Here is a 17,277-nt window from a genome sequence, read left to right on the forward strand (position 1 = left end):
TATTCTGCATTTGGCGCAACTGAGGGGGGAGATCCCCCCAGTCGTCCAGTCGTGGAGTCGGGATGTTCCAAATGTCGCAGAATTCCTGAAGCTCCTCCATCACAGAGAGCGTCGCCGTTACTCCATCTTTGGTGGCCGACAGGGCAAAAGGAAAATTCCTTCATAAAGCTGTATGGTGTCCCCGTTGAAGACAAAATTCTTTTTCTTCCTCGCCGCAAACATGAGGCGCTCCTTTAATTCAAAGTAATGCACACAACAGATCACGTCCCGCGGGTTTCCTCCCATTGCTTTAGGCCTCAATGCTCTATGAGCTCTATCAAGCTTTACTTGTGTTTCCGGATCCCCCAGCAGTGTCGAGAAAAGTGCTTGTAGTGTGGCACGAACATCTTCTTTACCCTCCACCTCTGATAGACCCTTCACCCTGATATTGTTACGCCTTCCTCTATTGTCGAGGTCTTCCAGGTGTCTGGCCATATCTTGTAGTGTGACCGCTTGGGAGTGCAAGGCATGTTGCGTATGTGAAATCTGACGCCTTGAGTCCGCCTGTTCAGCTTCTAGGTGGTCAATTTTCTGCATCATACACTGAATATCACGTCGTACCTTCGAAATTTCGGATCTGAACGTCTCTTTGACTTCAGCAATTAAAGATTTAAAGTCCTCTTTAGTAGGCAGATTCTGGAGGTGAGCGTGCCAGAGCGGTTCTGATGCCGATGGTCTCTTATCTGACATAGCGTCTGTACTGAAGTGCTCAGGCGATGATGCCCACTCTGGGGAAGGTGCAGCATAGCGGGCAAGAGTGGGGGTAGCACCCAGCTCATCTTCCGTCACTTGTGACCTGGGGACAAACGGGGTTCCAGGAACAAATTCCCCTGGCTGTAGGAGTTGGGGGGATCTCAGTGGGAGGCCCCGAGGATGTCGCCCCTGCCCTTCATTTTCATCCTGACCCTCTTCCATAGGGCCATATTATTTTTCTGGGGTCTGCAGATGTGGCAGGGTAGGCTTTTCTAGGTGGAGGGATGTCAACCCCCCCAGTGTGTCGCAGGCTATCTCCCTGGTCATAGATCTGCGGGAGCGCCACTTTATTCTGGCGCTGCTGCGCCACTTTATTCTGGCGCTGCTGCGCCTCAGGAGAACCGCGCTGTCTGTCTGGCTGTGAGCCAAGATGGCGGCTCGGCGCGACCTGAGGAGCCCTGGCCGGATCGCAGCGGGCTACATGTGGAGGCGGCGTGGCGGTGGTTACCGCGGATCCCCGCTTACCCGCTGCAGGCGTGGGGGCCATGGTGAGGGAATCTACAGGCTGCGGCTGGTTCTTCAGCGGGCCTTCGGGTCTTCGGGCAACACGCGGTCCTGTGCTGGCTGCGGTGGAGGAGCGGAGGAAGAAGCAGGTAAGTGGTGTTTCGCCCACCCGTCCCGCGTCCTGGGGTCCCGAGGACTTCACTCCCCTTCTGGGGGTCTTTTTGACTTTAGGGGCCAGGGTAAGTCCCCTCCTTAAGGGCTAAATAGGCACCGGGGCTGCAGAGCTCTATCGATGTGCGTCCATCAGGCTCAGGGTCTAGCCACGCCCCCCAAGTCCAACCTTTAAGAATTAAATAAATGTTTTATCCCCATAACCCATGATATTTTTTCTCTCCAGAAAGGCATCCAGGCCTCTCTTGAACATGTACATAGAGTCCGCCATAACAACCTCCTGCGGCAGAGAGTTCCATAGTCTCACTGCTCTTACAGTAAAGAACCTTTGTCTATGTTGATGGTAAAATCGCCTCTCCTCTAGGCGTAGAGGATGCCCCCTTGTCCTGGTCACAGGCCTAGGTATAAAAAGATCTTTGGAGAGATCCTTGTACTGCCCATTCAGGTATTTGTACATTGTAATGAGGTCTCCCCTCAATCGTCTTTTTTCTAAACTGAATAATCCCAAATTTTGTAATCTGTCATTGTATTCTAATCCCCCCATTCCCCTAATAATCCTGGTTGCTCTCCTCTGCACCTGTTCCAGCTGTACTATATCCTTTTTATACACTGATGCCCCAAACTGTACACAATATTCCATGTGTGGTCTGACCAGGGATTTGTATAAGGGCAAAACTATGTCTTTATCATGAGAATCTATTCCTCTCTTGATACATCCCATAATTTTATTTGCTTTAGCAGCAGCCGCCTGGCTCTGGTCACTAAAATTAAGTTTACCATCCACCAATACCCCCAAGTCCTTTTCAGCTCCAGTTTTACCAAGTAATTGACCGTTTAGAACATAATTATGCTTTTTGTTTCCATGGCCCAAGTGCATAACTTTACATTTATCTACATTAAATCTCATCAACCATTTCTCTGCCCACTCCTCAAGCTTCCACAAATCCCTGTAATGCTAAACTATCGACCTCAGTATTTATTACTTTACACAGCTTAGTATCATCTGCAAATATTGAAACTTGACTGTGTAAACCCACTACAAGGTCATTAATAAAAATATTAAAAAGAAGTGGCCCCAATACTGACCCCTGTGTCACACCACTGGTAACGTCAACCCAATCTGAGTATGTGCCATTAATGACGACCCTCTGTTTTCTATCACTAAGCCAATTACTTACCCAAATACACAGATTTTCTCCTATTCCCAGCAGTCTCATTTTATATAACAACCTTTTATGTGGCACGGTGTCAAATGCCTTTGAACTTACCTCCTCGTAGAAACCAATCAGATTAGTCTGACAGGACCGATCTCTCATAAACCCATGCTGACGCTCGGTTATAAGGTTGTGCACAGTGAGATACTCCAGGATAGCATCTCTAACAAACCCCTCAAATATTTTCCCCACCACAGTAGTTAGACTCACGGGTCTGTAGTTTCCAGGATCGCTTTTTGATCCTTTCTTGTATATTGGTACCACATTTGCTATGCGCCATTCCTGTGGAACATAACCAGTCCTCAGTGAATCTTCAAATATTAAAAATAACGGTCTGTCTATCATGGTACATAGTTCATGCAGAACCCGGGGGTGTATGCCATCTGGCCCCAGTGATTTATCTATCTTAGTGGTTGTGAGGCGGTGCCGTACCTCTTCCTGGGTTAAACTGTTGACATTCCAAAAAGAATTTACATTATTCATCATTGTGTCTTCCACCAGGGGATTTTCCTGGGTAAAGACAGTTGAGAAGGCGACATTCAGTAGATTGGCCCTTTCCTCATCTCCTTCCACCATGACCCCCATGTTATTTCTAAGGGGACCCACACTCTCTGTTTTTAGTTTCTTATCATTTATATACTTAAAAAATAATTTGGGATTATTTTTGCTCTCCCTGGCAATTTTTCTCTCAGTCTCCATTTTTGCAGCCTTTATCTGCTTTTTATAGGATTTATTTTTCTCTCTATAATCCTGTAATGCCTCATCGCTATCTTCACGTTTTAGCACCTTAAACGGCTTATCTTTCTCGCTTATTGCTTTCCTTACAAGACTAGTTAGCCACATTGGCTGTTTCTTGTTCCTCTTATGCTTTTTCCCATAAGGTATGTGTTTCTCACAGGACTTTTTCAGAATATATGAGAAAAAGTCCAATTTTTGGGGGGGACTTTTGTCTTTGAGAACATTATCCCAGTCTATGCCTTTAAGGTCTTCCCTTAGTTGCTGAAAATTTGCCCTCCTGAAGTTTAGAGTGTTGGTTGCCCCTTCCCTAACGTTCTTAGTAAACCGTAGAACAAAATCAATGATATTATGATCACTATTCCTCAGGTTCCCCCTAACCTGTAGTTTTGATACCCTATCAGGTCTGTTGGTTAGGATAAGGTCCAGCAGTGCCCCCCCTCCTGTTGGCTCCAGAACTAGTTGAGACAGGTAATTGTCTTTTGTTGTTGACAAGAACCTGCTGCCTTTGAAGGACCTGCATGTTTCTGCCCCCCAGTCAATATCTGGGTAATTGATGATAAGTACTTCACCATGCTTTGAAGCCACATCCATTTCACTTATCAGCATTTCCTCTGCTGCCTCCATTATATTTGGAGCCTTATAACAAACCCCTAGTAATATGTTATTATTCTTTTTCCCTCCCCTTATCTCCACCCATAGGGACTCCACATTTGCATTTGCGTTACTGATGTCATCTCGCAAGACAGGCTTGAGCCAAGAATTCACATATAAACAAACCCCTCCCCCTTTTTTATTTATACGATCCTTTCTAAAAAGACTATAACCATCTATAGTAACAGCCCAGTCATAGCTACTGTCCAGCCATGTCTCGCTGATACCCACTATATCATATTTCCGCTCCAACATCAAGAGTTCCAGTTCCTCCATTTTGTTTGTGAGGCTTCTGGCATTTGTGTACATGCACTTTATATGGTTTTCCCTGTCTGTATTCCTTTTGTTCTTATTCCCCAATCTCAGCAGGAGAAATTGCAGCTGTAGTAACAGGTGATACCGGAGGTATTGGGCACTGGAGCTGAGTAGCTAACAGGGTGCAGGTGACTTGTCCAAGTAGCTGTCCTTGCACAACAATCTGTTGAGACTGCTGTACCACAATAGTGGTAAGATCACCCAATTCTGGAAGCGGAACCTTAGTGGGATCCATGGCCGGTTCTTACTATCAGGCTCCAGGGGTAGTGGACCCACTGGACCACAGCGGACAATGACGTAAGCTGACACCTGGGACCGGAGTCTAAGTGGTACCCGGTCTTCACCAGAGCCCGCTGCAAGGCGGGTTGGCCTTGCTATCGCATGGTACCACCAGCTCGTTCCACAGGTGCGACTTTGTCCGCAGTGGCAACCAAGGCAAGGTACACAGACAACAGGTCAAGGCAGGCAGCAGAGGAGCGTAGTCAGGAACGGAATCAAGGTCACAATGGGAAATCACTATAAATGCAAAGGACAAGGCAACAAGCTTTTTCTAAGGCTGTGAGGCACAAATATCCAGCAGGGAGCACAGGAAGGGGCTGGGAACGCACCAGGAAAGGCGGCTGGCCAGCACCTGTTGTGCTGGCCCTTTAAATTTAACCGAGACGGGGACGCGGCTGTAAAAGGGCGAGGTGAGTGGTGCAGTAGGCCACATGGGTTACACAGTTGCGCCTGAGACCCGAGACATGGGTCGCAGGGGCACTCGTGAAATTTATCACAATACAAAAGTATTTATTTATAGCAATTGCCTTAACTAGGAACAAATTTGAAAATCATTCTTTTAGTTTCACCTTCCCTGGAAATTTTTTTTTACAATTGTTACGTCTAAGGCGGTGACGCACGTGGAGTTTTTCAAATGTTTTCATTTTTAAAAACGCAATGCCTTATGTGCGTTAATTGTATGCAGCTTTGTCTCTTGGAATTTTTAAAAAAGCAGTCGTCTTCTCCGAGCTGTTTGTGCAAGTAATCACATGCGTTTCAAAAACGCAACCAATTTGAAAAAGGCAATGAAAATGCGCCTCAAAAAACACAGACACAAAAAATGGAAGGTAGAAAACACCAAGTTTAGACACTTTATACAAAGACACATTTAAAAACCCAATATGCAAAACGGATGCATTTTACAAGACTGCAAAAACGCAATGGAAAAAACGCACCAAAAACGCCACGAGGTTTCAGAACTTTTGTGCTTTACTTGCATTAAATTGTTGTGTTACTTTTAGCAGTTTTACTTTCCACGCTTTATTTTGGAAAGGTGTGTGTGCAGGTGGATGCGCTTCCCCTCTACACTAGATTTACCAATGCAATTTTATTTTTAAGTTGTAATGACAATTCTGCACATACATGGATTCCTAGAGACATAGAAAGCGCAGATGAGACAAATGTCCATCTAATCAATTATAAAAATTTCCCCTTCCCCAGAGATGAATTATTTTATATAAAATGCTACTCAATTCATTATAGATTGATTTAAAAATTGCATATACTGTAGTATTCAGAGCTTCTTCTTCAGGTCAGTGACACACGTGGTGTTTTTGTCGCGTTTCTGCTGCGATTTCGAACGTATTGAAAATGCAATACAATACAAATGTCCATCTAATAAATTATAAACATTTCCTGTTAACTGTAAGCAATTGTGTTTACATAACGCAGTGTAAACATGATGTTAGGGCATGTGTTAACAATGCATTAACAAAACACAAACGTTAACACATGCGTTAAAATCAAGTTTACGGTGTGATTTGTAAATGCGAATGTTAACAGTAATGTAATTAAGCAAATCACCTCTCCTCAGCTATTGAAATGTGTTTCAAAACGCAATAAAAACGCAACCAAAACGCAAATTAAACTCCACTCAGTTTATCCATTAATGCTTTGGAAGTGCTGCCATTTTTATGAAATATTAAACATAGAGCCTGGCCTTGTTCTGTTGGTGGGCCCCTGTGTGTTCAGGATGAAACAAAAAGGATGGGACGGTGGAATATCTTACAAAATACACATTGGATGCAAAGACTATCCAATGATATCAAACTCAGTCCGCTACTAACTTAAAAATCTTAAATTGAATCCCCATTCTATAATAGATTTGGATTCCCCTTGAAAAATTACATTGATGTGACCTAGGTCTTTTTAATTTTGGTGACAAATGGAATTGTAATTCCCAAAAAATGTGTGCAAAACGGTTAAAAAAGATCCAAAAATAGATGTTTTTTGAATATTTTTTGTAAAGCAATCTAAATGTAGAGCATTCTATATTTGAAAACTTTGTAGACAAGAAAATTCCCCATATTTAGAGGGAAGAGACTTCAGTTAATCAAGCTCCTCGCTGTGTGAGAGACCACATCATTGTTCCTGGGTTACACTAAATGAAGTTTCTACATAAAGAATTAGCCCCCCCCCATACCCGGTGATGAAAATTCAGGGACAACTTTAGTATCATTGGATATATTTTCTAAGAAATATTTGTCACATATTTATGTTTTTCAATCATATGTGTATTTCTCAGGATACCCCATTTTAGAGCAATCTTTTGATTTTCAGCGATTACGTTGCTATACGTCAATGAAAATGAATGGTAGATTGAGTCAATGTAATTGTTTTCTGGTGAATCCAAATTTGAATAAAAATTTGTATTCCCATTTAAGATTTAAAGTTGACTGCGCCCCACCCCCGGGATGTGGGGGAAGAAGACAGGGTTTGGTATCATTTTATATTTTTTTTTAAAGAATATTTAACATGTATTTTTTAGCTTTCCAATCCAATGTGCATTTCATGAGATATTCCACCATCCCGACCTTATTGTTACAGCCTATACAGGCGGTCCCCTACTTAAGGACACCCGACTTACAGACAACCCATAGTTACAGACGGACCCCTCTGCCCACTGTGACCTCTGGTGAAGCTTTCTGGATGCTTTAAAATAGTCCCAGATTGCAATAATCAGCTTAAAACTGTCTGCAATGAAGCTTTATTGATAATTCTTGGTCCTATTACAGCAAAAAAATTTGAAACTCCAATTGTCACTGAGGCAAAAAAAAAAATTGTCGGGAACTACAATGATAAAATATACAGTTTCGACTTACATACAAATTCAACTTAAGGACAAACCTACAGTCCCTATCTTGTATGTAACCCGGGGACTGCCTGTATATTTTTTTGGTTTGTAACAGTACAGCTGTCTTATAACCAAGGTGCAACACAAGAAACATCTCATTAGGGTTTAACACCGGTGAGCTCACTCAGGTCCTTCATAACTTTATGTTATTGTTTACGAAAAAATTTCTTGACTGCTATCTATCGCAGTGAACACTGTTTGGGGCATAATCCTGACATGGAAAGAATATAATTTCAATTTAAACCTGCCATAAGCAGGTCATCTCTATAAGTAAAGTTGTCCACGGCCACCTGTATCATCCTCCATTGATTGCATGTACATTCACCATGCAAAACTTCATTGCTGGAGAAAAATCATGTTCAAGTGCATTTAAAGTTTGCTCAACAACACCTGTGAAACCTGGAACATATTCAGGTCAGAAGAGATTAAAATTGAACTCTTTGGATGCTATGGTACACACCATGTTTGGAGGCCAATGGTCATTTTATATCACCACATTATACCAATACTGAGTTGTTGAGGTGGGGACATCATGCTGTGGGGCTGGTTTGCAGCATATGGCACTATTAAACTTCATATAATTGTACGAAGACATTTTTGATAAAAATATTCTGCAGTCCACCCGAAAGCTAAAGATGAAATGAGGGTTTAACAAGACAATGATCCCAGACACGCAGCCAAGGAAACTCTCAGAAATAAAAAATAAAGTTGCTAGAATGGCCCAACCAATCACCAAGCCGTTGAAATGAACTTAATCTGGGAAATCATAGCACAAGCACATAGCCCTCCGTTGTGTGAAGATGTGTGTGTAGAATGCAGGACACTAGTTTCTCCGTACAGGAGGCATCTTGACACTTTTTCACCAACAAAGGATCTTCTGAAGAGTATAAATTACATTTCAGTAATGTTTCAATGCTATTTTTCCTATGTTATTTTCTCATATTTGCACATCACTAAAAGGAAACCTACCCTAAGGAGTCTAATATCAGAAGAAGTCTGATGATCGATTCCTCCGGCTGCCTCTGCCCCTATCTGTAACTTAATAATCCTGGAACCTAACTTGTTAAAAACTATATTTTCCTAATATGTAAATTAACTGCAGAGGCTATTGGGGCAGAACCCGTAGATACGAACGCGGCACTCGGCACCCCACACATGCGCATTCCACTTCCGGGTTTCAATAGCGCTGCTATCGAAGGTTGCTTTGAGTGGTGCGTCTACTCATTGGGCGGAGCGAGCCATGGAGGTGATGGGGATCATTGGGCAGAGCGGAAGGCTGGAATGGGCCATGGTGATGCCGGGGATCATTGGGCAGAGTGAAAGGCTGGAGCGAGCCATGGAGGTGATGGGGATCATTGGGCAGAGAGGAAGGCTGGAGCGGGCCATGGTGATGCCGGGGATCGCATTCAGTTGCAGATGTATACAGTAAGTACATGCCGGCAGTATCGGAGGTTTCAGGTAACTAAGGATGCATTAGCTGGTGCGATCTCAGGCTTCCTTAGTTAACAGTCAGTGGCCGGCGGTCTTCCAGCCAGTGCACTAGAAGAACTGCAATCCGGAGATTGCAGGTAACTAATGAAGCGGGAGATCGCACCAGCTAATGCATACCTCATACCTACGATACTTCATACATCGGCAACTGTATGCGATCCCTAGCATCTCTGTGAATTGTTCTACATAAAACAATTTACAATAGCGATTTACAATATTGGGGGTCATTTACTAAGGGCCCGATTCGCATTTTCCCGGCGTGTTACCCGCATATTTCCGATTTGCGCCGATTGTACCTGAATTGCCCCAGGATTGTGGCGCACGCAATCGGATTGTGGCGCATCGGTGCCGGCATGCGCGCGACGGAAATCGGGCTGGTTTATTCCGGCGCGTTCAGATGCTTTTCAGCGCAGCAGCGCCACCTGGTGGACGGCAGAGGAACTACCTTCATAAATCCCGTCCGGAACCGAATCCTGTGCAGAGAACGCGCCGGCGGATCCCGAATGGGCCGGATTGTCTCCTCATTGGGCGGAGCAAAAGGCAGTATATGCCTGCAGTATCGGAGGTTTAAGGTAACTAAGGATGCTTTAGCTTTAAGTAATATACTTATGTAATAGGGTTTTGCTTCCATGTCATTCATATCAGTGAGTTTCCAAATAATGGGACCTCTAATGATCTCAAGAAAAGAAAGCAATTTGGAGAATGGGGTTCATTCTCACTAATGGGGGGAGCACAGGTTGAGCATGTTTAGATCTGAGCCTTAAATAAAATAGCTGAGATCCTCATTAAACAATTGTTTTCTGTTTGTTTAAGGTCCCGGTGTCTCGCTGTTCAGAAATTTGTTCAGTTGGAAGCAGGAAAAAGCCTCGAGAAACCATCCACTCCTGCTGCTATGACTGCGTCCCATGTTCAGAAGGAGAGTTCTCCAATATGACAGGTATATGCTAGATTTATGAAAATCATTGAGCTATTACTGGCAAATTGATTCACTCAATGCACCATAATAGTTTCTGCGTAGTAAAATAGACATTACACCTTTCCCCATCACTCACCATTTGCATTGCAAGCAGTGAAATATATGGTCAAACATGCAGCCATCAAGTCAACTGCCAAGCGAATAGGATTATTTTAAACTTTAACTAGGGATGAGTGGACCCGGTTCTGGAAACCAAACCCAAATGCTCTTCCCCTCCAATAACATCTGCAACCTACCTTCCCTATCTACCTAATCCTGCTCATCTTTACTTGTAATTCCTTCACATATTTGTTCTGGATTTTGCACCTTTGTAGATCCCAGTCTGCCAGAATAAATGCATTGGAAGAAGGTGGAACTTTCATTGTCAGACTCACCGGTAACTGCCTGTTAGTTTCATAGGATTGGGAAGTAAGAGTTCTCCTTACAGAGACTGCCAATTAAGGCCACCATGTAGTGGGATTCATGGAAAATATGAAAAGTTTTTCAGGATGGGAAAAGGAAAACCACACCTTTTTTAGCTACCTTGCAAGGCAACTCCCTGGACATCAAACATGACCTATAAGAGGCCTTATGACATCATGCGGGACTAAAAGTAAACCGGTATATATCTATTCCAGAAGGAACAGGCTCCCAACTGTAGACAGCGCTATTTTGGCCTGAATGGGTCTCCACAGTATAGCGCAGGTGTCATGGGTGCTCCCGCGTCCAATCTCCCGGGTCGCAGGGGCACCTGTGCTCCTCTTCGCTGCCCCGGTCCCCCGGCGAGTCACTTACCTTGCCACGATCCAACGCCGACTCTGGCAGCGCGGCCTGTGCATCCTAGGCCACAGGCACACCGCCTTCAGTAAATTTAGAGGACCAGCGTGCCGTTAATTGGCGCTGGCCATTTTCAGAAAATTACTTAAGCCTGCCTCTTCCTAGACTCCCTGCCAGATCATTGTGCCTCACAGCCTTAGAAAAAGCTCCCCAGCAATATCCCTGCGTTCCTGTGTATTCCTGCGTTCCTGTGTATTCCTGCATTCCAGTGTTTTCCTGTGTTACAAGAGTCCCTCCGTGTTCCTGTGTTACCAGAGATCCTTTGTGTTCCTGTGTTACCAGAGTTCCTGTTGCTGCATTCCTGCGCTCCTGCGTTGCTGTGTTCCTGTGTCCTGTGTGCCTATGTTTCCTTTCCCATCTGCATGGACCTCCCATTGCTGACCCCGGATTGGACTTGACCCTTCATCTCTGCCGCCTGCCCTGACCCTGTGCCCGGACCTGACCATGAGACTGTCTACCGTTAAGGTACCTCGACCTCAGCTACCACCGTCGCACCTGTGGAACAACCTGGTGGTACCCTGCCACAGCAAGTCCATCCTGCTTTGTATCCGGCTCTGGTGAAGACCAGGTGCACTTAGACTCCGGTCCCTGGTGTTGGCTAGTACCACCTCCCGCAGTGGTCCAGTGGATCCACACATCCCGATTCCTGACAGTAAGATCCGGTCATGGATCCCGCCGAGGTTCCACTTCCTGGCCGGCCTGATCTTTCCACTTTCGTAGTCCAGAAATCCAGGCAGATTGCCACACAATGTGAACAGCTGGGACAGGTCAACGCCATGCTGCCACAGCTGCCAGCTACCCAGCAACCGCAACAGGTTCCTGAGGCTGCTTCTGTGACTTGAGTTATGATGCATGTTCGAGGAACCTGCACAGGTCTCCTCGGCAGAGACTGCGCTACTGAATCTGTGCAAGGAAAACTCTTCTGTGGGAGAATATGCTGTCCAGTTCCAGACCCTGGCCTCGGAACCAACCTGGTGATGCAGCCCTGTCTACCCTGAGTGGTCTCATCATCTTGGCCACTTGGATTGATGTGCGGTTCAGGGAGCGTACTGAGGAGCCTTGTCACGAGCAACCAGAAGGCCGTGCACAGCGTCTACCTCACCTGGCTCCTTCTTTCCAAAGGCCACTCCAGCCTCCGGCCGTACCATCAGCAAAAGAGCCTACGCAGGTGGAAGCCAAACTCTCCTCCCAAGAGAATTCTAGTAGACGTCAGGGGAACCTCTGTCTATAATGCGCCAGTCCAGAGCACTTCATTGGGTCGTATCCTGTTCGTCACCAAACGTTCGGGAAACGCCAAGACCTAGGGTTCTTGGGAGAAGCGTCCCTGGGTTTGTGCAAAGCTTCTCCACGTCCGGTCTTTCCCGTGCTCCTCAGTGTTGGTACCGGTAGCCAGTTCTAAGTGTGTGCCTACTTGGACTCTGGGTCTGCAGGAAACTTTCTGGATGCTGCCCTGGTCTCGCAGCATCACATCCCAGTGATCCGCCTTGAGAAGCCCCTGGTCATATCTTCAGTCAGTGGCCAGATTCTCTCTGATCCAGTCCAGTATCGCACTGAACCACTGTGTTTGCAAGTTGGTGCCTTGGATAAGGAGAGACTGTCCTTCTATGTACTTCCCCGTTCCACATCCTCCGTCCTATTGGGACTTTCGTGGTTGCAGCGACACGCACCTTTACTCAACTGGCAGACTGGGGAGGTTCCTCATTGGGGTCCTGAATGCCAGTCTCGCTGTCTCCTGGCTCTCCATCCAGTCTCTACTATGGCCTCCACCACGTCTCTCAAGTCTCTGGACGGTCTTCCCGCTGCTTATCTGTACTATGCTTATGTCTTCAGCAAATCCTCTTCTCCTGCATGTGCCGGGTGTCTTCTTTGAGGCCAAGAAAGATGGATCTCGCCACCCCTGCATTGACTATAGGGGACTCAATAAGACTCAGTACGGAACCGGTATCCGCTGCCCTTGATCACGGAACTCTTTGACTGCCTCCGTGGTGCTAAGGTCTTCTCTAAATTGGACTATATGGAATATATGAGGGGCATATAATCTTATCCGCATCTGGGAGGGCGATGAGTGGAAGACCGCCTTTTTTTTGTTTAAATCTTTTTTATTGATTTTATATGGAAGACCGCCTTTAACACCCGAGAAGGACTCTTTCAGTACCTGGTCATGCCCTTTGGACTGTGCAATGCGCCTGCTGCATTTCAGGAATTTGTTAATGATATCTTCAGAGACCTGCTAAACACCAGTGTCGAAGTCTACTTAGATGACATCTTGGTGTTCTCTACTGATCTGGAGCACCCAAGTCCACGTACTACAAGTACTTGGGTGCCTAAAGGCCAATCATCTCTATGCCAAACTGGAGAAGTGCCACTTCCATCAGAAGAGCCTTCCGTTTCTCAGATACATAATCTCCGATAAAGGCCTACAGATGGATCCAACCAAGTTGTCTGCAGTACTCCAGTGGCCTTGCCCAGTAGGACTTTGCATCATACAGAGATTTCTGGGATTTGCTAATTATTACCGGCAATTCATTCCTCATTTCTCTTCCCTCATATCTCCCATAGTGGCCTTAACTAGAAAAGCCGCTGATCCCAGACTCTGGCCTCCGGTGGCTGAGGGAGCACTCTCAAAACTGAAGTATGTCTTTGCCTCTGCTCCTGTACTGACACGGCCAGATTTAGAGAAACCATTTCAGCGTGAGGTTGATGCCTCCTTGGTAGGTGCTGGAGCTGTGCTCACTCATAAAGGGCCCAAAGGTCGAACGCTTTCCTGTGGTTTATTTTCTAAAACATTCTCTGCAGCTGAGAGGAATTACTCCATAGGAGATCGGGAATGCCTGGCTAATACACTTGCCTAGGAGGAGTGGCGCTATCTTCTGGAAGGAGTTCATCACCCGGTCAGCGTATATTCTGACCACAAGAATCTCCTGTACCTCCAGACAAGCCCGCTGGTCGCTTTTCTTTTCACATTTTAATTTTTTGATCCATTTTCGTCCAGCTGAAAAGAACATTAAAGCTGATGCTCTCTCTCATGCCTCTGATGTTATTGGGGAAGAACCCGTCTCCTCTTGTGGATGCTCCAGTGGATCTCCGGCAGATCCCACCTGGCAAGACTTATATCTGACCTGCCCTTCGGAAGAAGATTTTGACTTGGGGACATTTCTCTCGTGTGGCAGGGCATTTTGGGCTGCTGCACCCCATTGCGCTCATTTCCCGCTACTACTGGTGGCCGGATCTGATCCAAGACGTGCAGGATTTTGTGGGTTCCTGCACCTCCTGTGCTCGTAATTCATCACGCCTTAAACCCGCTGGTCTCCTGATGCCATTGCCGATACCCAGCTGCCCGTGGACTCACGTGGCCGTGGACTTTGTCACGGACCTTCCCTGTGTCCCTTGTGCTTGTGTTCCCTTTCCCATCTGCCAGGACCTCCCGTTGCTGAACCCGGATTGGACTTGAACCTGCATCTCTGGCGCCTGCCCTGACCCTGTGCCTGGACCCGACCACAAGATTGTCTACCATTAAGGTACTTCGACCTTGGCTAGCAACGCGGGCTAGTCACACCTGTGGAACGATCTGGTGGTACCCTGCTGCAGCAAGTCCATCCCACTTTGCGGCAGGTTCTGGGGAAGACCAGGTGTCACTTAGACTCCGGTCCCAGGTGTTGGCTAGTACCACCTCCTGAAGTGGTCCAGTGGATCCAGACATCCCAAATCCTGACAGTAGGGTACTGGTTTGGCTGGGTGAGAGGCATGTGACTAGGGTCGGGAAGTAAGAGTACTCCTTACCGAGACATTGAGTTTCTTATTGATTCATGTTTTCTTCACAGGGCTTATTATACTTCTGTCCAACCATGGCCCATTGGCTGTAAATACTAAGTAATACTAATCACAATGCAAAAAGATATGAATGTCTGTTTTTTTTCCTTTCAGACTCTGAAACCTGTATTAAATGTCCGAGTCATGAATGGCCAAATGAGAAGAAAGACCGATGTGAGGCAAAAATCATTGAATTCCTTTCTTTCCAAAATGACACAATTGCATCTATATTTTCATTTCTGACAGTTTTTGGTTGTTTTGTCACTAGTATGATATTTGCAATATTTATAATTTATCGGGACACCCCCATTGTTAAAGCTAATAACCGGAACCTGAGTTACCTCCTCCTGATCTCCATCTTTCTCAGTTTCCTCTCAGTCTTCTGGTTCCTTGGCCGTCCAAGTAATGTAACTTGCAGACTTCGGGAAACCAGTTTTGGAATCCTCTTCTCTGTAGCCATCTCCTCACTCCTTGCCAAGACTCTTTTGGTCTTTGTTGCCTTTAAATCCACCAAACCTGGAAGTTCCTGGAGAAAAATGGTGGGTATGAAGCTTCCCTACTCCATAGTGTTGTTGGGTTCATCCATCCAAGTTGCTATCTGTGTTGTCTGGTTATTAGTCTCTCCTCCCTTCCAGGATCTGGACACTCAGTCTTATCAGGGAAGGATCATCATTTGCTGTAATGAAGGTTCTGTTTTTGGCTTTTATTTAGTATTGGGATATTTGAGTCTCCTGGCCTCTGTGAGCTTTGTTCTGGCTTTCATGGTGAGGACATTACCGGACAGTTTTAATGAGGCCAAGTACATCACCTTCAGCATGCTGCTGTTCTGCAGTGTCTGGATCACTATGATCCCGGCTTATCTGAGCACCAGAGGGAAATACATGGTGGCTGTGGAGGTATTCGCTGTCCTGGCCTCCAGTACTGGACTTTTAGGTTGCGTGTTTTTCCCTAAATGTTTTATCATCTTGTTTAGACCTGAAACAAATAAGAAATCTGCCCTGCTTGGTAAGGTCATCAAATAATGTTTGCAAAATTGTAACCAAAGCGTTATAATAATCTGTATATGCTGAATAATAAAGCTTTTATCTGGAATACAGCTAAATATATATATGCTTTACTTTATACCAGAGGTCGCATTAACGCCTCACCAAGTGCCATAGACGCATGATAAGGCACCATTACTCTCCAGAATAATTGCCATGCGTAAAAGTACCCCTGGCAATTAATCCCTGTAAAGTGCTGGATAAGCAGACCGGCTCAGCACATGATGCAGTGTCCATTGGACCAATAACAAAGCTCTTTTCATGCTGCAAGTATTAAAGGGGTTCTCCGGGCGTTAACATCATTTCTCATATGATCTAAAATCTAAAGACAATCAATAAAGCAAATGGCTCTATTTATGGGAAATTTGCTGTTCTGAAGATGTAATAAAAATCGCTATACCTGTTCAGGTCTTCTCCGTTTACCCAAATCCCGGGTAACGACCTGTAGTTTGCTGTAGGACTTGTCGGTCATGCGCAGATGGGTGCTATGGCGCTGCAGGGCGCTCGTTCACATGCTTCAATTGTGAACGCGCCTGCACACCACATTGAGCTGAAAGCACACACACTCTGCTTGGGACATCGAAAAGCATCACTGGAAATCTCTGCATCATGCATGATCAGGATCGGGTGGCACACTGCCAATTACTGAGCAGCGAGTATCATGAGCGTGCTGCGCTCATGGGTAGTTTGCAATGCATCATGGGACTTGAAGTCTCAAGGATACGCGGCAACGCCATCTTGGGAGGAAAAGGACAGTATTTTATAAAGGTACTATTCTTCAATATAATTTGCCCTTTTTTGCTTTTTTAAAGCAAAAACACTGTGTGTGTAAGCATACACACTAGATATTAAACTATGGGTGTCTCCAAAAATTACCCCAGGGTCCGGAGAACCCCTTTAAGCAGCTTGTAAGGGGCTTTGTTATTGGCTGAGTGCACACGAGTCTGCACATGTCTCATCAGTTTGTGCGGCTGCCAGACTTCAGCCACACACGCTCTCCTGCTGTAAAATTCGGCAGAACAAGGTAGAAAAAAGCCATTTGCCATCTCCCATCCTGCTACTATCATCTGGCCCGGTACTGTTCTCCAGCCCAACCAAACCTTGCTCAACGCTGCTGTATGGCACTAGCTGCCTTCGTTCCTACCCTCCCCCGCACAAGTTTCCCCTGTCATGTCCCTCCAGCCACGGGAGGTGACATACTGGAGATCGGTGTAAAGGCCAATTGTACAGAGCTGCGTCCGTCGTCCTGCTTCTACAGAGGCAGAGGAGCAACAACTAGTTTTGCTGAAGCTCCCTCAGCTGCTCTCCTCGTCACCAGGGGCACTGCCAGCTCTGATGACAGGATTGCAGGGCACAGAGGCCAATGCATTGCAATAGAAGATTAAGAACTCCATCTGGTAAGCCCCAGAGCCCTGTCTCCTGTCATTCATCTAGCATGTAATATGTACCATCCTCCCTTACAAGTGACTGACATGTATGACATGTACAATGTGGAGAACACACGTCAAAATATCTTATGCATGTATTTTGTACACATGTCACTTCATATATGTATAAGCATATTGGATACATGTCCGTGCGTTTGTGTAAATATAATGGGGCACATTTACTAAGGGCAATGTGCCAGTTTTCTGTCGGACTTTG

The 17,277-nt window shown here is 45.7% G+C and overlaps 1 protein-coding gene across 1 annotated transcript; it reads left to right on the forward strand.

Moving 5' to 3' along the window:
• Positions 1 to 1,162: 1,162 nt before the first annotated feature.
• Positions 1,163 to 15,612, forward strand: LOC140128167 (vomeronasal type-2 receptor 26-like). The gene is made up of 4 exons (XM_072149686.1): positions 1,163 to 1,385; positions 8,682 to 8,884; positions 9,802 to 9,925; positions 14,705 to 15,612. Exons 1-4 carry the CDS (start codon positions 1,163 to 1,165, stop codon positions 15,610 to 15,612), a joined length of 1,458 nt encoding a protein of 485 aa, XP_072005787.1.
• Positions 15,613 to 17,277: the final 1,665 nt, after the last annotated feature.

This window comes from Engystomops pustulosus, chromosome 1 (assembly GCF_040894005.1).
Source record: "Engystomops pustulosus chromosome 1, aEngPut4.maternal, whole genome shotgun sequence".
Lineage (NCBI taxonomy): Eukaryota > Metazoa > Chordata > Amphibia > Anura > Leptodactylidae > Engystomops > Engystomops pustulosus.